General features: G+C 35.2%; 4 protein-coding genes across 6 annotated transcripts in view; 2 read left to right on the top strand and 2 right to left on the bottom strand.

Moving 5' to 3' along the window:
• The window catches only part of LOC144842956 (putative RNA-binding protein 18), a 122748-nt gene that overhangs the window by 45411 nt on the left and 51062 nt on the right, over nucleotides 1-26275 (bottom strand). The gene's annotated exons all lie outside the window — the stretch shown is intronic.
• LOC144842942 (RCC1 and BTB domain-containing protein 1-like) lies at nucleotides 31-26255 on the bottom strand. Of its 3 annotated transcripts, none has more exons than XM_078699562.1 (15): nucleotides 26143-26255; nucleotides 25869-25929; nucleotides 24614-24931; nucleotides 24015-24171; nucleotides 23328-23418; nucleotides 22837-22904; nucleotides 7702-7809; nucleotides 7177-7319; nucleotides 6256-6446; nucleotides 5974-6032; nucleotides 3500-3570; nucleotides 3236-3289; nucleotides 2822-2919; nucleotides 2377-2507; nucleotides 31-1839 (listed from the first exon to the last, which is right to left on the bottom strand). In XM_078699562.1, exons 3-15 carry the CDS (start codon nucleotides 24925-24927, stop codon nucleotides 1699-1701), a joined length of 1626 nt encoding a protein of 541 aa, XP_078555688.1. In that variant the 5' UTR covers nucleotides 24928-24931; nucleotides 25869-25929; nucleotides 26143-26255; the 3' UTR covers nucleotides 31-1698. The 3 variants fall into 3 exon arrangements, with proteins under 3 accessions (XP_078555688.1, XP_078555687.1, XP_078555685.1); XM_078699561.1 differs by having other exon boundaries at nucleotides 26079-26239; XM_078699559.1 differs by lacking the exon at nucleotides 26143-26255 and having other exon boundaries at nucleotides 25869-26014.
• On the top strand, nucleotides 10431-15168 carry LOC144842306 (uncharacterized). The gene is made up of 2 exons (XM_078698740.1): nucleotides 10431-11145; nucleotides 11313-15168. Exons 1-2 carry the CDS (start codon nucleotides 10460-10462, stop codon nucleotides 15166-15168), a joined length of 4542 nt encoding a protein of 1513 aa, XP_078554866.1. The 5' UTR covers nucleotides 10431-10459.
• LOC144842307 (uncharacterized) lies at nucleotides 16782-21320 on the top strand. The gene has a single exon (XM_078698741.1). It carries the CDS (start codon nucleotides 16782-16784, stop codon nucleotides 21318-21320), a length of 4539 nt encoding a protein of 1512 aa, XP_078554867.1.

Here is a 26275-nt window from a genome sequence, read left to right on the forward strand (position 1 = left end):
AGGAAGTTATAATACTGATTATAAAGAATAAACGTTCACATTACTTTTTTATTTCTTTACAACTTCATACAAACAAGGAAGATATATTTTTATGGAAAAATCACATAAATAAAAATAAATAACTTTGTGATAGCATTATTTACAAATTAATTGATTTTTGTTTTTAAATATGACTTAATGCATTTACAACCTTATTTTCCTGTCCAAAATGCTGTTTTACAAAGGTGCTTAACATTATTTAAATATCATAGGCATATTCATTAGTAAAGTAGGAGATCTTAGTTAATTAAGACTGGCAGAAATTAAAATACTGTAAACAACATCAATATCTATTTATAGACACACTTACAATGATAACATGTTTGTCAATTATATAAAACTATACTCAATGAAGATTAAATATGCAAGTACGAACCATTTGGTGCATTTTAATTAAATTATTTAAAGATATTTTTGTTCCCTGAAAACATAATTTTTTGTTGAATATACCATTACATCACACATATCACATTATATAGAAAAAAGCAAAAAATAGTCAAATGGGTTTTTTAACCGTTTATTTTGTGTTTTTGTAAGTTTTTTTTTCTATGGAAGTAAATAATTTGACTAAAACTGCAAAATGTATTCAAAGTTCAAAGATTTTATTAATCTTCATTTTTCATGTTTTTGAATTGGGCACAACACATCTTTAATGTTTTTATGCATTTTTATCTTTTTTTTATCAAAAGGACAATTTTTGCCCTCGTGATGTAACTCTCCATGTGGTGATTTAGACTAGGGCTATATTCCATCGTACCATGCAAATAATTTTTTTAGATTTTGTCTGTCCTTGTTCTTGAAAATAAATCAAATCAATTAATGTAAATTTGTCCTTTTTGTTGACCTTAGATTTCTTTCATACATAAGTTTTACTATATTTACCCGAATATTTAAGTCGACAAAAGGTATTTCAAAATGTATACTCATGTTACTTAAAGATGAAGACAACATCCTCGCCAAGAAAAATGACTATATGTATAATATATAAATACAAGAGCCTATTTCGGAAAACTAGTTCTTGGAAAAAAATAATGAATTATAATAATGAAAGACAAATTAGAATTCTGTACCATGTCATGTGCATGTTTAGTTCTTAAAACCTTTGTACTCTGTCACTCAAAAAGTAGGGTCTTGTTAGGAAATATCCAGAGATTCTACCAGTAGGCCTAAATAACCTCTGTCCAAAAAATTATTAAAAACATTTTTTTATAATCAATTTTCTTTAAAAAACATCTTTTTCTATCTTAAAATATCAATATTTAAACTATAAAAAAAACATTTCCAGTTCAAATTAAAAATTTATGTTCAAATTAAAAATTTATGCTCAAATTAAAAATGTATGTTCATACCTCCACAGGGTTTTTTCCAGTCTCTATTCATAGTGTAAAATTTGATAACTAGTCCACAATAGAGAATAGGATCTCTTGAAACAGACCGTATAAACACCTTCAAGGAACTAGCAACTTTTCCAAAAGACTCTTCTAAAGGAAGCAGGAACCTGCTAAAATAATAGACCAATCTTAGTGAGAATGACAAGAAATAGGACCCTTAGGACTAACACTCTCTCTATCAGGCCAAATGACCACCACCTCAGGTTAATATTGCTGTAAAATTTGTAGTACATATTTGAGCTTATTTAACAGATACAGAATGTAAACGTCAATACTTAAAGGCTCCCCACTGAGCCGCATTCTTGATTAAGGTTTTCACAGTGAACTCGTCCAGTTTCTGAAAGGCTTCAGTCTGAACCACAGCCGTCAAATGGTTCATAGAAAACTTGAAACAAAAATCTTCCAACTCCTAAATTAAGAGAAATAGCAAAAATGAAATTTGTTTCCAAAATAAGCTAAAAACAGTATGATTTAATACAGTGGAACCCACATCCAGTGGAGGGACAACAAGCGTGTCGAAAGAAGCAAATAAAAAGCTGAAAGAAGCAAATAAAAAGCTAAAAAAATGTTGGTAAGTAGACTACTGCTACATGTCACGCTCCCTATAATAGGAAGCTTTCCATTTGCACTAAACTAATCATACCAAGGCAATCTAACAACAGCATGCTGAGCTCCAGAGATCAAAGGGTTTATCTGGGGCTGCGACACGATCAGTTCCACCCACTTAACAGACACTGCACGCCGTGGAGAATATGTACATAGTACAGTACTGTTGGTATTTGTCACAGCCAGACATAAGATCAAAGGTCATACACATTGATGTCATCTGTCATCATCTGACTATAGAAACTACCAACACTGTGTGTAGAATAAGGAATCACATCCCAACTTCCTCACATGCACACAATGAATTAACCTTACTTTTTCTAGGCCGTCACAAACTTACCACTGCTTCATACTTGATAGCTGCTGCCATCAGCATAGCAGCATTATCTACACTAATACCCTGTTTAATTATTCGTTCACACATTCTCTTTAGATGAGTTTCACAATATGAGTTAGCTAGATCAAGGAGACCTGAAAGAAAATACAAATTGCTTACAAAATACAAATGCATAAATTGAACAACATTACAACATTACATTAAATTATCGGCTGATTCTCAGTACTGTATCTAAATTTGTCCAGTATCGTAAGCAAATTCTGTGATACAGCATCTCATGTGTTTCACATGTGATGCCTGTATCATAGACCCTACCTAACCATTGTGTTGTCGATTTTAGCAATAGAAATTGCCCTAATGATTCATAACATGAACTTACTCACAAACATTAACTTATTCACAAACATATGAGCCTATTCACAAACATGAACTTATTATGTTTATTCACCTATGGCATTTTCTGGAGAGAGCTCTACTTTATCAGTATAGAGGTAATGCAGGAAAGCGTAATAAACTGCATAAGAAAACTGACTGATTTCAATAGTGCTGTAGCAAAGAAAAAGATATTTTTTAATATAATGGCTTCAAAACACAGTAGAACCCCCAATAAAGGGACACCTTCAGGACCCAATAAAATCTCTGTTTAATAGATTAATAAATTACTTCTTGTTTGTTGAGTAAGTGTCGTCTGAAAAAACTTCTACAGTAAGTTATAGAAAATATATTTTTTTTAAAATTTATTTATTTATTTTTCACATTTTTACATTCAACAGCGAGAAAACCGCCACTAACAGAATGGATTCAAAATTTATTTATTTAACAATATAGGATTTTGAAAAATGTATTTTAAGCAAAATCTTACTCTTTTCCATTTTCACCCCAGTGTGACTGAAACATACTAAGGAAATGTTCACATCTAAAAAAACAAAAATATACTTAATCTTACTGAAACTAAAAACAGACTTTATTGTGGCGTATACCTGATATCCTCAGGTCTAATTAAAAAAAAAATTCAGGCTGGTCCAAAATACTGGTTTCTGATTTTTCCAGAATATATTCCACATGGTAGGAAAAGTTTTGGCTTTGTGACAGTTTTGTTTTAGGAAAGTTGACTTCATAAACAAACCTTATCTTTAGTATTGACTTATGAACATGAATATGTTTTCCATCTACTAGAAACTTGAGGTCTGACGTTTCCTACAAGATAAAGTAAAGTAAAACGGAATCTTTCTTAATAAGGCTCAGTCTACACTATCAAACATTATGTGATGTGCCCAAATATGGACTTGATGATGTCATATCACTACCCTATTTGGGCATATCACTACCATATTTAGGCATATCACACTTTTTTTGTCAAACTAGTTTGATAAGTGTAGACAGAGCTTAAGGTAAAGTACATGTAATCAGATTTTACTCTGGACAAATTATAATCTCCAAGAAGCTTAATTAACAATCATCATGCTCTTGAATAGACAAGTTTGAAAAGCCTTGCGGCAAAGAAAATAGTAGATAATTTCTTTAATTTAGAATATTGACTGCACTTATGAACGATCACAAAGTTGGCTTTGAAAATTAAAATTAATCTGTTTACAGTTGAAATTAATCTCCATTGTATAAAAGTTTATATAGTAAATCTCTCCGTATCATTAAAAACCAAAGAGGTTATATAATTAAATATAGAGTCCAATGTAATAACAGCTCAAAAACTGATTCACTATGTAGTGGGACCACAAGATATGGCTAATCAGAAACAGTTTCAAGTCATGTCGACTACACGGTCACACACCACGATGCCGGCATTGTAGCTGGTTGAACAAATCAACGCAAAACCCACAATCCTAGTATGGTGAAAATGAAGCTTTTTACCAAGAAATTATTCATTTTATAGCCACAATAGGGAAATATTATAAATAAAATATACCATATTTAAAAATATATATGTGTACAAGCTGGTTTAATGTTATTCTTAATATTAATTTTTTTTTTTTATTTGCTAAATGACATTTTTGAACAGATATACTATGTCCATTTGGTGGAGTCATCGTTTCACTGCCACCTAGTTCTCTTTCTAGAAGTAATTATATGTCTATGTTAAAAACTCATCTATTTAAATTTGAGTGAAATTAATCTTTATGCATAAGACATTAAATGAAATCTCTACATTTGAATTTTATTGATCAACAAAGTGCACCGCTGTAATAAAAATTAAAATAGAAAGTCGGTCATGGACTTGTAAGGTAAACAAGATGATTAATGTTGATGATAATTATTTAACTAACTGCAAAGTAGGTTTGCATTAGGGAGCCAAGTAAATTCAACAAATTGACTTTAGCTTCTTGATGCAAAGCTAGTTTGCTTTAGTTGAATAATTGGTGCAGTACCCACTGCTTCATTGGGCTTGAATCTAACAATAGTTGGCTTGGTCTAGAGGTATGGCTAAGCCAGCTTAGTTATTCGAAGGCAGTGGGTTCGAGTCCCACTTGAAAATTATTATTTTTTAATACAATTGTTATCCTGTTGGTGCTCTACCCGCTCCTTCATCGGGCTTGAATCTAACCCCTAGCCACCAGAACCTCTGTGGTCTAGAGGTTCGAATTCCAGCCTTGTGATCTGGAGGTTGTGGGTTTGAGTCACCATGTGATTTACGTTCTTATTGTACCGAGTAAACACTAAAATTAGGTCAGATTAGGGAAAACATCAATTTAATTATAACGTTGTTTGGCATTGAAAACTCTATCTATTGGAAATTTTTGTTTCGTCAAATAAACTTTCTCGGTTGTCACACATGCCTGCCTGATTTTATAGCCATACTAGCCAGCAAAGTCCTGAGAAGAACAAGACTCAATTCGTAGTATCTGCAGTTCATTACGGCGAACACGAAATTTTACACTTAATTTCACACAGCTTCTTTTTTTGTTTTTTTTTGCGTTTTATAAATTGAAAACCATTAACCTTACCAAGTTTGTTGTATATTCAATTTGAAAATCATTTTAATTTTAATAAGATTCCTGTAGTGTTTGTTTTTGAAGGTTTTCTTATAAAGCATTTCATTCGACCTTGCACACTTTTATCATTATTTACAATCGTATTCAATTATGCTGACCAATTTGTTATAAATTACAGCATAATGAGTAATTAGAAGTTTGTAGAAAATAACGTAATGATGTAAAATTAATCTGTCTTGAATTTCAGCAAGGACTAAATGTAGCAAATTACGCTATTGTCTTTCCGGGCAAGTGGCTATATTTTTCACAGCACGTACAAATGATTATGATTTAAGAGGACACTGGGTGGTATAACACACCACAGCAAATAAGAAATCGTAAGTACTTTTGATATTTCTGACGCTAGATGGAAATGGTGCAATGATAGTGAAATGGACTGGCATGTGAGAAGGCCAAGTTTGTGTACTTAGGCAAGATAATTTGCCTCGTCCTTCAGATGGGATATTAAGCCATTGATTCTATGTACATAAATACACATTTCAAAAGCTATACAGACTTTAAACTACTCCTTCATCTTATTAATTACCCCACCACCTACCCCTAGAAACCAAATAAGGAGTTAAACTGTGTTTTTTTCCATGCAGATTCTTACCGGATCGTCGAAAGCTTTTAAAAGACTTTTCTCCAGAGCTCTTCTTCCAAGAAAGTTTTCTGATAAAAAATATATTATTTTATTATTATCATTATTACAGTCTCAATGTAGTGAAATTTCCAGTATATCACTGGGCAGTTTAGAGCTTTTCATATATGCTGTATATATAATACACTGTATTACATTTTTTTCTTACAATTATGTTTTAGTGGTCTGGAATTTTTTTTTTAAATATGTCATATCAATTTTTTTACTTTGAAATTAAATTGTGAACAACTTTACCAAATGTTACAGGTCGCCATGTTGCAGCTGGTGAGGCAAAACATGCAAAAACATCATCAATACTTGTGAACCTTGTTTCCATCGGCAACGTTATTGATTGACCTCTGCACTGACCCCACATATAGACTGTTCCATTTTCACCCATAGCAGTGGAGACATGATTATAGTGAGTAGCTGCAATTTCTATAAATCTAAGAATGTAATTTTAAAAAATTGATTTATTTTTTCCATTTGATATCAATTTGATACTTATTGAAATAATAATATATGAATAATAAATAATTGAAATTGAAATATTTAATTTTTCCTAGTAAGTTGTGGCAATAAACTTACATCAGTAATGGAACATTAAAACCAAATGATGTAATATCTACTCAATTTCATAGGCGGATAAAAAATAATAATATCCTGGATTTATAAAGTGCCTAATGTTGTGAAACCTTTAAGCACTATACATATTATTACCCTGTACACAGGTGGTGGAGAGAGGAAACGTAAGTAATGTATCTTGCCTAAGGATACAAGCAATGCAACAAGCGAACCCATGATCAGTCAAACACACTGCGCCACACTCCCTAATCAATCTATGCTCACTCCCGTCCTCCATCTACATTTTACCAATTTTTTAACCTATTTGTTATTGTATGTGTATAAAAAGGTAAAGTTTTATGGATTTCTAGTCTATCTGTTAAAGCACAGCTTAATATGATAAATATGAATTCTTAGCGATATCTGCATGTGAAAATTACTTTAGAACTACCTCAGAAGTCAACACCAAAACGATCCCAGTGATGTTTGGTGTGTACAATACCAAATACAGCAATTGTAGCATGTCGTACAAAACCTCAATTCAGAAGGTTTTGAAGATACATACAAAGTACTAATGTTTGAGAATTATGGTGTATTTCAAGGTCTAGTTACCTGCCAATATCTGATGCAATTGGTGTTGCGGTTGCCAGGTTTGCCTTGTTTCCTGTACCCAATTGTCCATATGAATTGGCACCCCATGCAAGCAATACCCCTGTGTCTGATAATGCCAATGCATGTGCATAGCCACAGACAATCTGAATAGATTAGACATTTTATGTATTATTAGCTGTAGGATAACTTGAATAAGAACACATTTTAACTTTAGAGCAAGGTTACTTGTTTACATAAAAAACATAAAAACATATTATTGACATATTCAACAATTTTTCCTATGAATCATCAAGTCTATTTCCTATTGGTTGTCATGTGCCTTTTCCATAGGTCGGCAAGTCTCTGTCCTATGGGCAATGTCTATTTCCTATTGCTCATTTTTTATTTCCCATAGGTCGTCATGTCTCTTTCCCATAGGTCGTCAGGTCTATTTCCAAAGATATGTCTCTTTCCTATTATTATATAAGCCATCCGGCATAGTCTCTGTCCTATGCAGTCCTCCACCCAAACTTCCCATCGTCTTACCTGAGAAACTACAATATTCTGGATACTAGAAACCTTACAAGGGCTAGGCTGGTTTACATTGTTCCCTAGGCCTAATTGTCCGTTTCCGTTGTATCCCCACCCAAACACCTAGAAGAAAAAACACACAGAAATAATTTTATTTTTCTAACCAGGTGTACTAAGGTGTTTCCTTAATAGGGGTTGTCTTTGAATATATTGTCTTCTGAATAAGGGGTTGGCCATACGTGTTAAAATATCTTTCACCAAATTTGTTTCCACGAAAAGTGTGTCCTTAACTTGTTGTGAATAGTGATAGCAGTATCCATACAAATGGCCCCTTAACTTGTTGCAGAATAGAATTAGTAGTACAGTACTATAGTAGTATCCATACAAATGATCAAACACAAAAGAAATTTTGGGGGGTGTCACAAGTGATTTAATTTTTGTTCCATTGTACCGTATGAGGGGGGTCATTCATGCGTAGCGGCCTCTTATTTCAATTTCAATTTCAATTTCAAAAAGACATTTATTTTCCTCCATAGCAATACAGTACAAAATAATAAACAAAAATGGTAAGGAATATAAAAAATGAAATAGATGTTTGTTGGATAAAACAACAGAAAAGTGAATTTAAGAAAATTGGCTATGGAGGAAGGCATAATCCCGAGAAGATGAGGAAATCTTGTGCTGGGTATGCCTATGCAAATAAAATGGATAATTGAATAAGAGTGGAAATAAAGAGAAACAAACAAGACAAAAAAACGCACAGAAAAGGAAAAATAAAAAAATAAATTAATTAATTAAAAAAAAATAAATAAAATAAATAAATAAATAAATAAATAAATAAATTGATAAAAAATAGATCAATCAAATTGTAGAATCAGAAAATAAAACTCAAAAACCACAGTAGATCAATGTTCAGCAGCATAAATCAAATTGCGACATTCGATTGTTGTCTTTTTAATACTTTAACATTAGGTGTTGTTTTAATTTTTTGGAAAATAAAGAAATTGAAACAGCATTTGTAATTGGGGGTGGTAAACTGTTCATCATTGATGGACCGGAGTATCTAATACTGTTTTGAAAATAATTGGTGTTGTGGATAGGTATGTGTATATTAGTTCTAGAACGTGTAGGGTAATTGTGAATAGAAAAAATTCGGAATAAACATATTGTTTAAATGATTTGGAGAAGTGGAATGCAGGGCGGAGAATACAAATTTGCCTTGTTGCATTATGTTTATATCAATGAGTTTGAGGAGATTAAGTTTGGAAAATAAATGGGATGATGGGTTGGTATATAAAGTGTGTGCGGGAACGGCGCGAGGTTGAAACAAGGAGTTGGGAGTAAGCTGAGTGTTGCATTTCTTGATTGGGTGTGGCAAACTACTAGTGTTGTATGGATAAGAAGCTAAGCGGAGAAAATTAAGAAAACAAAAAAGTAAGAGAAATTTGATGCACACTTCAGCGATATTGTAGTCCTGTAATTAATAACTCCTTAACTTGACTAACGTTTCTTTTACGTCTGATAATTGAGTGGTAGCCTATAGGATTGAAGAACGGATTGACTAATTGAATGCATAACCAAAAGACTCGGGAAACCAGAACACTTGTAAATACAAAACAGTAACGTTATTGGAATTGAATGAAGACGGAGAGGAAACACTTACCTACTAGTGTCAGTAAATTGGAGACTGTTATAGAAAAGAAGGACGGTTGCAGAAATAATATGTTGAATTCTATTATGTACAACGCTTGTTACCTACTAGTATCAGTAAATTGGAGACTGTTATAGAAAAGAAGGACGGTTGCAGAAATAATATGTTGAATTCTATTATGTACAACGCTTGTTACCTACTAGTATCAGTAAATTGGAGACTGTTATAGAAAAGAAGGACGGTTGCAGAAATAATATGTTGAACTCTATTATGTACAACGCTTGTGTGTGAAATAGTCACCTGATTTGAACTTACATGGCATTCTGATCAACGTTATCAAGTATTGTTATTATAAATATTAATGGATACTGATTTGTGAAATTAATTAACGAGTATTATATAATTATGTGAAAAAGAAACGAAAATAAATAAGAGAAATTAATAAAATTAGTGACTGAAAGATATTAGGCGATGAAGGATTTATAATCGAAGTATATAAGACGAGATAGAGAAAGTGTTGTATTAATTAGATCATACTGTAGGGAATGGGGATAGTAATTTAAGATGATTAATATGATGAAATTAATTGAATAATATTGTAAAGTGTAACGATGATGCAAGTATACGTATAGGGGACTTAGGGTAGAGGGTTTTTTGGATAGAAGTAAATATTTATTTATTGTTGTATTCATTTATTAGTTTATTGTATTTAACTGGGTTTTGAGTATTGGGAAAGGGTTAAAGGCCATCTCTAGAGATAATTGGGGTAGTAAAGGGAACTTGTAAGATATTTATTTATTTGGTTATTGTTAACGGGTATTTATTTATTAGATATTATTGAATGGTTTAATGTGAAACTTCATATGAATGCTCGTTTGAGCCTGAGGTATAAATGTTTAAAAGAAAAGGAAAAAAAAATTAAAATAACGATAGAAGCTCTTGAAGTAATTTGTAACTATTTTTCTGTACGAATAAATTGGCAAGGTTTCGTGACATTTATGGGGGCTCGTCCGGGAGTGTGCCAATATTGAAAAAAAAGTACAGAACAAAAAAAAAAAATCGTAACATTATTTTAGTGTTCTTATTGCAGATATTGAAAACGATAAGGCTGCAGTGTGCATCATGGATCTTGAAAGACTCGTCGAGGCTGGTAAGGCGTTGGGTTATAGTGGCATGGAGTTGCGAGAGTTTGTAAGTGAGAGAGAGAAAAGTGAGGAATTTGAAAAGAAAGAAAAGCAGAAGGAGGAACGAGAGGCGAGGGCACATCAATTAGAATTGCGCAGAAATGACCAACAGATATTAGAAATGCAGTTAATGTTAGAAAAGGTAAAATTAGAGGGAGGGGACACTCCTCAAGTTAAAACTGACCCAAACACCAATAAGGTAAATGCTCGAACTCCCAAGTTGCCCGCTTTCAATGAAGGAAAGGATGACCTAGATTCCTATTTGAAAAGATATGAAAGATATGCAGTTAGTCAGGGATGGAGTATTGAATACTGGGCTATAAATTTAAGTGCTTTATTAACTGGTAAATCTCTCGAAGTGTATTCTAGACTTTCCACAGAGGATGCAGATAGTTACCGGACATTGAAAACAGCTCTCCTGAAAAGATTTCAGTTAACGGCAGATGGGTTCCGAAATAAACTTCGATTGGCGAAACCAGAGACAGGAGAAAGTGGTCATCAATTCGCAGCAAGGATAGAAAATTATCTGACCAGGTGGATTGAATTGGCAGAAGCAACACAAACTTATGATGGGCTTAAAGACCTTCTACTAAGAGAGCAGTTTACTGATGGATGTGGTCGAGAGTTAGCGTTATTTCTTCGAGAACGTCAACCAAAAACTATCGGTGAAATAATAATAATAATAATAACTGGTACTTGATATAGCGCATTATGCTGAAAGCCTCAATGCGCTTTACAAAGACAGAAAATTTTGAAAAATTACAAATTAAAAAGGTGGGTTTTGAGGAGAGATTTGAAGACACTGGTGGAAGTAGCCTGACGGATTTCAATATGGCTGAAATGGCTGATATTGCTGAGCAGTACCTAGAAGCACGAGGAGGTATGTTCGGAAATATAATAGCAGCAAAAAGAGTGCCTACCACCACTCATAGACAGGTAACCCAAGAACCTGTACCCACCATTAATACTCCCCCATTTAGGTCAAACCCTGTTACGTGTTTTCTCTGTCATCGGGTAGGACATTTAGCAAGAAATTGTCGGGCTACAACTGCTTTTAAACCAAATACCGGCCTTACATGTTACAGATGTCATGGAAAGGGTCACTTGGCAAAACATTGTAGACAAGATGTAGATAAGTGTGCTGGCTTACGTAACCCATATACTGGTCTTCCTCAGGAGGAACCTAAGTCTTTAATTTCACAGCAGGAACAATCCAATGGTACAGTTAACCTTAATCCTTTCCAAACCCCGGAAAATTGTGGAGGTATGATAGTTAGTTCAAACCCTCATAAATTAAATAGTTGTTGTATGGATAACAAATCTAGTTATGTAACTTTAAAATGTGGTAATCTTCTTCCTATCATGAGTGCAGCGTGGAAGGGATCTGGTCCAGGAAGTATGCCTGTTTCTCCTGGATTGGTTGGGCAACACAAGGTAACAGTCTTACGGGATAGTGGTTGCAGTGGCGTTGTCGTAAAACAGTGTTATGTATCCCCAGATCAATTTACTGGTAACGTGAAAACATGTGTGTTAATTGACGGTACTGTGAGAAGGCTGCCGCTCGCTACAATACAAGTAAATACTCCTTATTTTACAGGTATGACTCAGGCGTTATGTATGGATAATCCAATTTTTGATCTTATATTAGGGAATATTGAAGGTGTTCGGTCTCCGGATGATCCCGACAAAACATGGACAGGACGAAACGTCCCAGCATGTGCAGTCACTACTCGGGCACAAGCTATAACACAATCAAAACCATTTAAATCACTCAAAACTCTAGAAGCAGTCGATCAAGTCATTACCGTTGAGAATTTAAGGAACGCACAAAATACAGATGTAACACTTCGAAAAGCAAAAGAACTGGCAGAAAATGAAGGTGTTCGCGTAAGTAAAAGTAACGCAACTTCTCATTTCTTCTATAACAATAATCTTTTGTATAGGCAATTCAGCTCTCCGTCAGTTGAACATGGAAATATATTTACTCAACTCGTTGTCCCAAAGTCTTTGCGACATCAAGTAATGCGACAGGCGCACGAATCATTATTAGGCGGCCATCAAGGTGCCAAGAAAACCACCGACAAAGTCTTAACGAACTTCCATTGGCCAGGGATAACCGCCGACATTACCAGATATTGCCGTTCCTGTGATATCTGTCAAAGGACCGTTCAAAAAGGTAGAGTAGCCAAAGTTCCTTTAGGTAATATGCCTTTAATCGAAGCACCATTTGAACGCATAGCTGTCGATATCGTTGGTCCAATTCATCCTATCTCTAAAAATAGAAATAGATACATTCTAACTATAATAGATTTTGCTACCAGGTACCCGGAAGCCATCGCTTTACCAAGTATAGAAGCTGAACGTGTTGCGGAAGGTTTAGTGACAGTCTTTTCTAGAATTGGAATTCCGAAGGAAATGCTGACGGATCAAGGGTCACAATTCACTTCAGAGGTGATGAAACAAGTATGCAAACTACTGTCTATTAAGCAAATGATGACTTCACCGTATCACCCGGCCTGCAATGGTCTTGTTGAACGATTTAATGGCACGTTGAAACAGATGCTAAAACGGATGTGTGCGGAACGACCCAGCGACTGGGATAGGTATATAGATCCTCTGTTATTTGCCATTAGAGAGTCTCCACAAGAGAGTCTTGGGTTTTCACCCTTTGAACTTCTATATGGACGTAACCTTCGAGGCCCTATGACCATTTTAAGAGAGTTATGGACAGGTGAAGTTCACACGCCAGAAACCAAGACCACTTATCAATATGTTCTAGACTTAAAGGAACGATTGAACGAAACGTGTGCAGTTGCACAAAAGAATCTACAAAAAGCAAAAGGGAGATACAAGAAGTATTACGACAAGAAAAGTCGAGCACGAGAATTCCAAGTAGGTGATAAGGTTTTGCTTTTACTCCCAACTGACCGAAACAAACTTCTACTCCAGTGGAAAGGTCCTTTTCCAATCATAGCTAAAATGGGGTATTTAGATTACCGTATAGATCTGAATGGGAAGTTAAAAACATTTCATGCAAATCTTCTTAAACGATATCATGAACGTCAAGAGGTATCTGTAGCCGCGCTAGCTGAGCTCCAATCGGATGTTTCACAGGGTGCGCTGGAAGTAGCATGTACTTCTGTAATCGAAAGTGAGGATATGGTAAGTGATGCTCCAATTGCTTTACAAATGACAAATGATAACCTTTTGCAGCTTCATCCCTTGCAGGCTAAAGAAACTATTGCCGATGTCCACATCAGTGATGATTGTGATGAAATGGGTAGAAAAGAGGTAAAACGTCTTATTGCAAATTATAGGGACGTTCTCACAGATTTACCGGGTAAAACCACTCTTGGCAACCATGACATAAAACTTCGTACAGATGAGCCTATTCGAACCAAACCATATCCATTACCACACGCATTGCGGGATACAGTGAAAGATGAAGTGAGTATGATGTTAAACATGGGGGTAATTGAACCATCATGCGCTCCATGTGCTTCTCCAATTGTTTTGGTTAAAAAACCTGACGGATCAATTAGATTCTGTGTTGATTTCAGGAAGGTAAACCAAAGCACCGTGTTCGATGCAGAACCAATACCTGACCAAGATGAGCTATTTACAAAATTGGCCACTGATAATTATTTCACAAAACTAGATCTTAGTAAAGGTTATTGGCAGGTACCGATGGATGAACGTTCCAAACAACTTACATCATTTGTAACGCCAGATGGGTTATTCCAATTTAAAGTTATGCCCTTTGGTTTGGTAAACGCCCCGGCTACGTTTAGTAGAATAATGAGGAAATTACTTCATGGAATGAAAAATACCATAAATTATATTGATGATATCTTAATACATACATCTTCATGGGAAGAACATGTAAGAATTCTAAACGAATTATTTCGTCGTCTACGAGCAGCTAATTTAACAGCAAGACCAAGTAAGTGTTTCATCGGATACGAATCTATTGAATTTTTGGGCCATGTTGTTGGGAAGGGTCATCTGAAACCACGACCTGAGAAAATTCAAAGCATCATTCAAGCAAAACGACCAGAAACCAAAAAGCAACTGCGATCATTCCTAGGAACAACTAATTATTATCGTCGGTTCATACCACACTATTCTGCTATTGCGTCTCCATTGACGGATCGAACGAAGAATCAAGAACCAAATAAGATACGATGGGAGGTAAGTCAAGAAAATGCCTTCAAAACACTTAAGTCAAAACTAACCAGTAAACCTATTCTTTGTCTACCAGATTTAAGTAAACCGTTTATTCTGCGAACAGACGCCTGTGACGAGGGAATCGGAGCAGTACTCCTTCAAAATTATGAAAATGAAAAATTCCCTGTGGCTTATGCCAGCAAGAAGTTACTACCCCGGGAAAAAGCGTATTCTATTATGGAGAAGGAATGTTTATCAATAATTTGGAGTGTACGTAAGTTTGAAACATACCTATATGGTCGAGAATTTACCTTAGAAACTGACCATCAACCCCTTGTTTACATGCAAAAAGCTAAATTATCGAATGGTAGAATAATGCGCTGGGCACTGGCGCTCCAGCCATACAGGTTCCGAATTGAAGCTATCAAAGGTAGCGATAACGTAGGTGCGGATTATCTAAGCCGCAGTTCATGTAGTTAGAAAATGTATATCCCCATACATTGTTCTTGAGTGGGGGGAAAAATGTCACAAGTGATTTAATTTTTGTTCCATTGTACCGTATGAGGGGGGTCATTCATGCGTAGCGGCCTCTTATTGGATGATGGGTTGGTATATAAAGTGTGTGCGGGAACGGCGCGAGGTTGAAACAAGGAGTTGGGAGTAAGCTGAGTGTTGCATTTCTTGATTGGGTGTGGCAAACTACTAGTGTTGTATGGATAAGAAGCTAAGCGGAGAAAATTAAGAAAACAAAAAAGTAAGAGAAATTTGATGCACACTTCAGCGATATTGTAGTCCTGTAATTAATAACTCCTTAACTTGACTAACGTTTCTTTTACGTCTGATAATTGAGTGGTAGCCTATAGGATTGAAGAACGGATTGACTAATTGAATGCATAACCAAAAGACTCGGGAAACCAGAACACTTGTAAATACAAAACAGTAACGTTATTGGAATTGAATGAAGACGGAGAGGAAACACTTACCTACTAGTGTCAGTAAATTGGAGACTGTTATAGAAAAGAAGGACGGTTGCAGAAATAATATGTTGAATTCTATTATGTACAACGCTTGTTACCTACTAGTATCAGTAAATTGGAGACTGTTATAGAAAAGAAGGACGGTTGCAGAAATAATATGTTGAATTCTATTATGTACAACGCTTGTTACCTACTAGTATCAGTAAATTGGAGACTGTTATAGAAAAGAAGGACGGTTGCAGAAATAATATGTTGAACTCTATTATGTACAACGCTTGTGTGTGAAATAGTCACCTGATTTGAACTTACATGGCATTCTGATCAACGTTATCAAGTATTGTTATTATAAATATTAATGGATACTGATTTGTGAAATTAATTAACGAGTATTATATAATTATGTGAAAAAGAAACGAAAATAAATAAGAGAAATTAATAAAATTAGTGACTGAAAGATATTAGGCGATGAAGGATTTATAATCGAAGTATATAAGACGAGATAGAGAAAGTGTTGTATTAATTAGATCATACTGTAGGGAATGGGGATAGTAATTTAAGATGATTAATATGATGAAATTAATTGAATAATATTGTAAAGTGTAACGATGATGCAAGTATACGTATAGGGGACTTAGGGTAGAGGGTTTTTTGGATAGAAGTAAATATTTATTTATTGTTGTATTCATTTATTAGTTTATTGTATTTAACTGGGTTTTGAGTATTGGGAAAGGGTTAAAGGCCATCTCTAGAGATAATTGGGGTAGTAAAGGGAACTTGTAAGATATTTATTTATTTGGTTATTGTTAACGGGTATTTATTTATTAGATATTATTGAATGGTTTAATGTGAAACTTCATATGAATGCTCGTTTGAGCCTGAGGTATAAATGTTTAAAAGAAAAGGAAAAAAAAATTAAAATAACGATAGAAGCTCTTGAAGTAATTTGTAACTATTTTTCTGTACGAATAAATTGGCAAGGTTTCGTGACATTTATGGGGGCTCGTCCGGGAGTGTGCCAATATTGAAAAAAAAGTACAGAACAAAAAAAAAAAATCGTAACATTATTTTAGTGTTCTTATTGCAGATATTGAAAACGATAAGGCTGCAGTGTGCATCATGGATCTTGAAAGACTCGTCGAGGCTGGTAAGGCGTTGGGTTATAGTGGCATGGAGTTGCGAGAGTTTGTAAGTGAGAGAGAGAAAAGTGAGGAATTTGAAAAGAAAGAAAAGCAGAAGGAGGAACGAGAGGCGAGGGCACATCAATTAGAATTGCGCAGAAATGACCAACAGATATTAGAAATGCAGTTAATGTTAGAAAAGGTAAAATTAGAGGGAGGGGACACTCCTCAAGTTAAAACTGACCCAAACACCAATAAGGTAAATGCTCGAACTCCCAAGTTGCCCGCTTTCAATGAAGGAAAGGATGACCTAGATTCCTATTTGAAAAGATATGAAAGATATGCAGTTAGTCAGGGATGGAGTATTGAATACTGGGCTATAAATTTAAGTGCTTTATTAACTGGTAAATCTCTCGAAGTGTATTCTAGACTTTCCACAGAGGATGCAGATAGTTACCGGACATTGAAAACAGCTCTCCTGAAAAGATTTCAGTTAACGGCAGATGGGTTCCGAAATAAACTTCGATTGGCGAAACCAGAGACAGGAGAAAGTGGTCATCAATTCGCAGCAAGGATAGAAAATTATCTGACCAGGTGGATTGAATTGGCAGAAGCAACACAAACTTATGATGGGCTTAAAGACCTTCTACTAAGAGAGCAGTTTACTGATGGATGTGGTCGAGAGTTAGCGTTATTTCTTCGAGAACGTCAACCAAAAACTATCGGTGAAATGGCTGATATTGCTGAGCAGTACCTAGAAGCACGAGGAGGTATGTTCGGAAATATAATAGCAGCAAAAAGAGTGCCTACCACCACTCATAGACAGGTAACCCAAGAACCTGTACCCACCATTAATACTCCCCCATTTAGGTCAAACCCTGTTACGTGTTTTCTCTGTCATCGGGTAGGACATTTAGCAAGAAATTGTCGGGCTACAACTGCTTTTAAACCAAATACCGGCCTTACATGTTACAGATGTCATGGAAAGGGTCACTTGGCAAAACATTGTAGACAAGATGTAGATAAGTGTGCTGGCTTACGTAACCCATATACTGGTCTTCCTCAGGAGGAACCTAAGTCTTTAATTTCACAGCAGGAACAATCCAATGGTACAGTTAACCTTAATCCTTTCCAAACCCCGGAAAATTGTGGAGGTATGATAGTTAGTTCAAACCCTCATAAATTAAATAGTTGTTGTATGGATAACAAATCTAGTTATGTAACTTTAAAATGTGGTAATCTTCTTCCTATCATGAGTGCAGCGTGGAAGGGATCTGGTCCAGGAAGTATGCCTGTTTCTCCTGGATTGGTTGGGCAACACAAGGTAACAGTCTTACGGGATAGTGGTTGCAGTGGCGTTGTCGTAAAACAGTGTTATGTATCCCCAGATCAATTTACTGGTAACGTGAAAACATGTGTGTTAATTGACGGTACTGTGAGAAGGCTGCCGCTCGCTACAATACAAGTAAATACTCCTTATTTTACAGGTATGACTCAGGCGTTATGTATGGATAATCCAATTTTTGATCTTATATTAGGGAATATTGAAGGTGTTCGGTCTCCGGATGATCCCGACAAAACATGGACAGGACGAAACGTCCCAGCATGTGCAGTCACTACTCGGGCACAAGCTATAACACAATCAAAACCATTTAAATCACTCAAAACTCTAGAAGCAGTCGATCAAGTCATTACCGTTGAGAATTTAAGGAACGCACAAAATACAGATGTAACACTTCGAAAAGCAAAAGAACTGGCAGAAAATGAAGGTGTTCGCGTAAGTAAAAGTAACGCAACTTCTCATTTCTTCTATAACAATAATCTTTTGTATAGGCAATTCAGCTCTCCGTCAGTTGAACATGGAAATATATTTACTCAACTCGTTGTCCCAAAGTCTTTGCGACATCAAGTAATGCGACAGGCGCACGAATCATTATTAGGCGGCCATCAAGGTGCCAAGAAAACCACCGACAAAGTCTTAACGAACTTCCATTGGCCAGGGATAACCGCCGACATTACCAGATATTGCCGTTCCTGTGATATCTGTCAAAGGACCGTTCAAAAAGGTAGAGTAGCCAAAGTTCCTTTAGGTAATATGCCTTTAATCGAAGCACCATTTGAACGCATAGCTGTCGATATCGTTGGTCCAATTCATCCTATCTCTAAAAATAGAAATAGATACATTCTAACTATAATAGATTTTGCTACCAGGTACCCGGAAGCCATCGCTTTACCAAGTATAGAAGCTGAACGTGTTGCGGAAGGTTTAGTGACAGTCTTTTCTAGAATTGGAATTCCGAAGGAAATGCTGACGGATCAAGGGTCACAATTCACTTCAGAGGTGATGAAACAAGTATGCAAACTACTGTCTATTAAGCAAATGATGACTTCACCGTATCACCCGGCCTGCAATGGTCTTGTTGAACGATTTAATGGCACGTTGAAACAGATGCTAAAACGGATGTGTGCGGAACGACCCAGCGACTGGGATAGGTATATAGATCCTCTGTTATTTGCCATTAGAGAGTCTCCACAAGAGAGTCTTGGGTTTTCACCCTTTGAACTTCTATATGGACGTAACCTTCGAGGCCCTATGACCATTTTAAGAGAGTTATGGACAGGTGAAGTTCACACGCCAGAAACCAAGACCACTTATCAATATGTTCTAGACTTAAAGGAACGATTGAACGAAACGTGTGCAGTTGCACAAAAGAATCTACAAAAAGCAAAAGGGAGATACAAGAAGTATTACGACAAGAAAAGTCGAGCACGAGAATTCCAAGTAGGTGATAAGGTTTTGCTTTTACTCCCAACTGACCGAAACAAACTTCTACTCCAGTGGAAAGGTCCTTTTCCAATCATAGCTAAAATGGGGTATTTAGATTACCGTATAGATCTGAATGGGAAGTTAAAAACATTTCATGCAAATCTTCTTAAACGATATCATGAACGTCAAGAGGTATCTGTAGCCGCGCTAGCTGAGCTCCAATCGGATGTTTCACAGGGTGCGCTGGAAGTAGCATGTACTTCTGTAATCGAAAGTGAGGATATGGTAAGTGATGCTCCAATTGCTTTACAAATGACAAATGATAACCTTTTGCAGCTTCATCCCTTGCAGGCTAAAGAAACTATTGCCGATGTCCACATCAGTGATGATTGTGATGAAATGGGTAGAAAAGAGGTAAAACGTCTTATTGCAAATTATAGGGACGTTCTCACAGATTTACCGGGTAAAACCACTCTTGGCAACCATGACATAAAACTTCGTACAGATGAGCCTATTCGAACCAAACCATATCCATTACCACACGCATTGCGGGATACAGTGAAAGATGAAGTGAGTATGATGTTAAACATGGGGGTAATTGAACCATCATGCGCTCCATGTGCTTCTCCAATTGTTTTGGTTAAAAAACCTGACGGATCAAATAGATTCTGTGTTGATTTCAGGAAGGTAAACCAAAGCACCGTGTTCGATGCAGAACCAATACCTGACCAAGATGAGCTATTTACAAAATTGGCCACTGATAATTATTTCACAAAACTAGATCTTAGTAAAGGTTATTGGCAGGTACCGATGGATGAACGTTCCAAACAACTTACATCATTTGTAACGCCAGATGGGTTATTCCAATTTAAAGTTATGCCCTTTGGTTTGGTAAACGCCCCGGCTACGTTTAGTAGAATAATGAGGAAATTACTTCATGGAATGAAAAATACCATAAATTATATTGATGATATCTTAATACATACATCTTCATGGGAAGAACATGTAAGAATTCTAAACGAATTATTTCGTCGTCTACGAGCAGCTAATTTAACAGCAAGACCAAGTAAGTGTTTCATCGGATACGAATCTATTGAATTTTTGGGCCATGTTGTTGGGAAGGGTCATCTGAAACCACGACCTGAGAAAATTCAAAGCATCATTCAAGCAAAACGACCAGAAACCAAAAAGCAACTGCGATCATTCCTAGGAACAACTAATTATTATCGTCGGTTCATACCACACTATTCTGCTATTGCGTCTCCATTGACGGATCGAACGAAGAATCAAGAACCAAATAAGATACGATGGGAGGTAAGTCAAGAAAATGCCTTCAAAACACTTAAGTCAAAACTAACCAGTAAACCTATTCTTTGTCTACCAGATTTAAGTAAACCGTTTATTCTGCGAACAGACGCCTGTGACGAGGGAATCGGAGCAGTACTCCTTCAAAATTATGAAAATGAAAAATTCCCTGTGGCTTATGCCAGCAAGAAGTTACTACCCCGGGAAAAAGCGTATTCTATTATGGAGAAGGAATGTTTATCAATAATTTGGAGTGTACGTAAGTTTGAAACATACCTATATGGTCGAGAATTTACCTTAGAAACTGACCATCAACCCCTTGTTTACATGCAAAAAGCTAAATTATCGAATGGTAGAATAATGCGCTGGGCACTGGCGCTCCAGCCATACAGGTTCCGAATTGAAGCTATCAAAGGTAGCGATAACGTAGGTGCGGATTATCTAAGCCGCAGTTCATGTAGTTAGAAAATGTATATCCCCATACATTGTTCTTGAGTGGGGGGAAAAATGTCACAAGTGATTTAATTTTTGTTCCATTGTACCGTATGAGGGGGGTCATTCATGCGTAGCGGCCTCTTATTGGATGATGGGTTGGTATATAAAGTGTGTGCGGGAACGGCGCGAGGTTGAAACAAGGAGTTGGGAGTAAGCTGAGTGTTGCATTTCTTGATTGGGTGTGGCAAACTACTAGTGTTGTATGGATAAGAAGCTAAGCGGAGAAAATTAAGAAAACAAAAAAGTAAGAGAAATTTGATGCACACTTCAGCGATATTGTAGTCCTGTAATTAATAACTCCTTAACTTGACTAACGTTTCTTTTACGTCTGATAATTGAGTGGTAGCCTATAGGATTGAAGAACGGATTGACTAATTGAATGCATAACCAAAAGACTCGGGAAACCAGAACACTTGTAAATACAAAACAGTAACGTTATTGGAATTGAATGAAGACGGAGAGGAAACACTTACCTACTAGTGTCAGTAAATTGGAGACTGTTATAGAAAAGAAGGACGGTTGCAGAAATAATATGTTGAATTCTATTATGTACAACGCTTGTTACCTACTAGTATCAGTAAATTGGAGACTGTTATAGAAAAGAAGGACGGTTGCAGAAATAATATGTTGAATTCTATTATGTACAACGCTTGTTACCTACTAGTATCAGTAAATTGGAGACTGTTATAGAAAAGAAGGACGGTTGCAGAAATAATATGTTGAACTCTATTATGTACAACGCTTGTGTGTGAAATAGTCACCTGATTTGAACTTACATGGCATTCTGATCAACGTTATCAAGTATTGTTATTATAAATATTAATGGATACTGATTTGTGAAATTAATTAACGAGTATTATATAATTATGTGAAAAAGAAACGAAAATAAATAAGAGAAATTAATAAAATTAGTGACTGAAAGATATTAGGCGATGAAGGATTTATAATCGAAGTATATAAGACGAGATAGAGAAAGTGTTGTATTAATTAGATCATACTGTAGGGAATGGGGATAGTAATTTAAGATGATTAATATGATGAAATTAATTGAATAATATTGTAAAGTGTAACGATGATGCAAGTATACGTATAGGGGACTTAGGGTAGAGGGTTTTTTGGATAGAAGTAAATATTTATTTATTGTTGTATTCATTTATTAGTTTATTGTATTTAACTGGGTTTTGAGTATTGGGAAAGGGTTAAAGGCCATCTCTAGAGATAATTGGGGTAGTAAAGGGAACTTGTAAGATATTTATTTATTTGGTTATTGTTAACGGGTATTTATTTATTAGATATTATTGAATGGTTTAATGTGAAACTTCATATGAATGCTCGTTTGAGCCTGAGGTATAAATGTTTAAAAGAAAAGGAAAAAAAAATTAAAATAACGATAGAAGCTCTTGAAGTAATTTGTAACTATTTTTCTGTACGAATAAATTGGCAAGGTTTCGTGACAGGGGGAAATATGATGAAATAACCGATTTACCTCTCCATTTTGAGTAAGTGCAAGAGAAAATGTCTGTCCACAAGCAATAGATACTACTTTTTTTCCAGCTGTAACGAAATAAAATGTATCAATTGTATATAATATTTTAGTAAATTTTTGATAAAGTCCATTTTTAATGAAATTCTAGCATAAATCCCACCAACTTATATTTACAAAATTTCATACACATGCTCCATGGGATCATGGAGATATAATGTTATAGATCCATGTTGGGACTATACTTGGCCATAATGTCTCTGTCTACAATATCAAACTAGTTTGACAAAAAATGTGTGATGTAGTGATATGATGTCATCGTGTCCATATATGGGCACATCACATTTTTTTGTCACATTAAGTTTGATAGTGTATACAGAGCTTAATAATTAGTTGTTATATACATTGAACAATTTGAAAACCAAGAAGGTTATGTATTATATGACTGTATAGCAAAGTTGATATACTGTTGTATTCTATTAAGTAAAGTTTACCTATAACAGACGCCACTTTTCTAGGAGTATTGATGTTGGCTGTTGCACCTGTTCCAACTTGCCCACAATTATTGTATCCCCAAGCATACACCTGAACAAAGCAAGACGCAAGCGAAATAGTGAATGAAAATTTAAGTTACTTTCATTCAATAAAATAGATATTTTGGGAAACTATGCTGATAGATGTATCAAAAGTCTTGCTAATTTATTGGCTTGCCTTAATTTTTTTCAGCATTTGTTTTGTATTAATTTACTTCGTAAGGTAAATTTACCAAATACTACTCGCAATAGTAGCCAGTATAAACTAGCAGATATCACATCAATACTACCCCTAGTATCTTGGATGTTCTGTTTGAAGTAAGATGTTAAGCCACTGGGTTGTCAAATAGATATTTCGGGACCCTATGCTGATAGATGTATCGAAAGTCTTATTCGCCCTCGTTAATTTAACTTAATTTAATTGCTTGCCTCACTTTCTTCTGAGTTTGTTTTATACTAATTTAACTCGTCGGATAACTTTACCAAATACTACCCGCAATAAACAACAATCTCTGTTAAGCCACTGGGTTGTTAGAGGCCTCGGTGAAGAAGTGGTCAGGTTGAAACCTTACCAACCATACTGGCTACGGCCCTGTACATGCTATAAAACACAGCAACTGCTTCAGAAACAAGTTGAACTGTTTTTACCTCACCCGCATCTGTCATAGCAAGCGTATGGTGGCTTCCACACGCAATCTGTGTGACTTTACAATTGCCAAGGTTGCCTGTGTTTGAGATTAGAGTTGGTGAAAGACTTGAACTTGTACATCCATTACCAAGCTGACAATATCCATTGTGTCCCCAGCTGAAATGCCAGAATTATAGGTTATTAAAAAAGAATAAATTACACATTGTCAAAATTGTTACAGGATATTACAGTAGTAGTACAGTATTCAATGAAACCCCTGTTTTGTTTAATACAGTCAACTCTCTAAATATTCCTGTTTTTCTGGAAAGTATGGTATTCGGAATGTGTTTTTAATGGTAAAAACAAATTTGGGACCTTTTGGGCCTCAAGAATAGTCTGATTTTGGGAGAGTTTCCAGTTTTCAGGAAGTCTGGTGTTGGGAGAGTTTACTGTATTTAAAATGTAAAGTTATTTTCTGAGAAGATGAATCACCATAAGCAAATACATTCACTATGTTTTTGTTTTGTCATGGGAAAATGTCCAGACATTTGACAGGATTTGACAGACTCTGATTGATATGGAATTGATTGTTTTTCTTAAATATAACCGTTACAATTACCTATATATCTGCCCTTCACCAGTGACAGCGACTACATGTGGTCCAGAACCAAACGCTAAATCAACCACACTCTTCTTACATAATATTTCAATCTTCCGGGGATGCAGGCTACTTTGTACATCCCCTAGGCCCAGACAACTGTTGTGGTTATTACCAAGGGAGTAAACATCATCATCTTTGGTCACAAATATCGCCTCGTTGCCTGAGCTTCCAAACACACAAGCAAACTTGATGCAACTGATGAAGCTTTGGTCGAGAAGGCTGAATATTGGCCATTTGGCAATGTCGTGTATGTTTGTCATCTTTACACTCATGAATCTATTTAAAGAAAAAAAATGATATTAATAATTTATGGCAAAATACATGTGCTAAAAACAATGATTCCAACAAGAACATCAATAATCATCATAAAATTATTTGAAACCATCCAATAATTTAAAGATGTATTGTCCCTTTGACAAATTCCAAAAAAATAAAAAATAACAGATTTCGAAAAAAGGTGGGTCATTTTGAAGTATCATAATAGTTATTAACTATCACCAAAAATTTGTCGGAAAAAAAATCATTTAACTGAAATACAGACGTTTTTTTGTTAAAAAAAATAACTCTGACTTCCAGTCAAAGTTTTCGATCAAAACATACCCCATAATGAAACGCGCTTGTTTGGCTACTCTGTATGCATAATCATAAAACTTCATCACGATCTGTGTGAAAATACCTTCTCAACCGTGACGAGTTGTAAACAATCCTAATTAGCATATGCATAATGCGTACTCGTGGTTTGAAATCTTTGTTTACTTTTGCTCGCGACGATTTTCCAGACGAAATGTAATCAAACTAATTTACCTGTTAATTACGTAAACTTGTTGCTTTTGGCTAGAATTTTCGACTTAAAGTGAATAACTTTAATATTACTTTGATATGGCCAATTTAGATTTAGAAAATGTTGACCTTCATTTTTTTGTGTTTCAAGGGACAATACATCTTTAATTAATTTAAATCATCTGATTTTTGGATTTACTGTACATACAATACAAACCGAAACCAGACTCCTTAACAAGCGGTATATGTGTAAAGGATCATTCAATCCGGTTTCAAAGTACTGAGAAAGTTCAGTTTGAAAAATCTTAAAACTTTTTGCTGCATGCAATCGAAAACCAAATCTGCAACAGAAATATGGCCTATACTTATTTGATAATAAATAGTTTTAACTTTTATTTATGGAGAATAATATATTCTTTTTGATCATAAATACCTATTTTTTCTTTACGAAAGGCTTCGAAACGGTCTTCCCTTGTCCTAGTACTTCATCAGTTCTGAATAATAACAATAGCACTTTGTCTGGATACAGGAAATACACAACAAGGCTTTATCTACTAATTAATAATTAGGCCTAACTAGTGCTTTTCCTGCACAAAGGGTACAACTGGCGGTAAGTGGTATCTATTCAAAATAGCCTACCTACCTTTAGGCTAGTTAGAATAGTATCTTATGCAGAGAAGTCAACGATCTAAAACTACATTACTCACTATTTACTTTTAAATTTGTAAACGATTTGCAAAATTTAATGACATGTTATATTTGTTATAAATAAGAAACAGTTTTTAAAGAGAGACACACAGTCGATGATGCATGAATGTTGATAAACAAATGTCTTGACCT

Source organism: Antedon bifida, chromosome 5, assembly GCF_963402885.1.
Source record: "Antedon bifida chromosome 5, ecAntBifi1.1, whole genome shotgun sequence".
NCBI classification, from domain to species: domain Eukaryota; kingdom Metazoa; phylum Echinodermata; class Crinoidea; order Comatulida; family Antedonidae; genus Antedon; species Antedon bifida.

Bases quoted from the DNA above. Each gene is read 5' to 3' on its own strand.
- LOC144842306 (XM_078698740.1), top strand. From the start codon at position 10,460: ATGGATCTTGAAAGACTCGTCGAGGCTGGTAAGGCGTTGGGTTATAGT. The intron at 11,146-11,312 runs GTTAGCGTTATT...TTTTGAGGAGAG, and splicing joins ACTGATGGATGTGGTCGAGA to ATTTGAAGACACTGGTGGAA.
- LOC144842307 (XM_078698741.1), top strand. From the start codon at position 16,782: ATGGATCTTGAAAGACTCGTCGAGGCTGGTAAGGCGTTGGGTTATAGT.
- LOC144842942 (XM_078699562.1), bottom strand. From the start codon at position 24,927: ATGAGTGTAAAGATGACAAACATACACGACATTGCCAAATGGCCAATA. The intron at 6,447-7,176 runs GTAACTAGACCT...TTACATTCTTAG, and splicing joins ATTGCATCAGATATTGGCAG to ATTTATAGAAATTGCAGCTA. The intron at 2,920-3,235 runs GTAAGATTTTGC...TCTTTGCTACAG, and splicing joins TGGGGTGAAAATGGAAAAGA to CACTATTGAAATCAGTCAGT.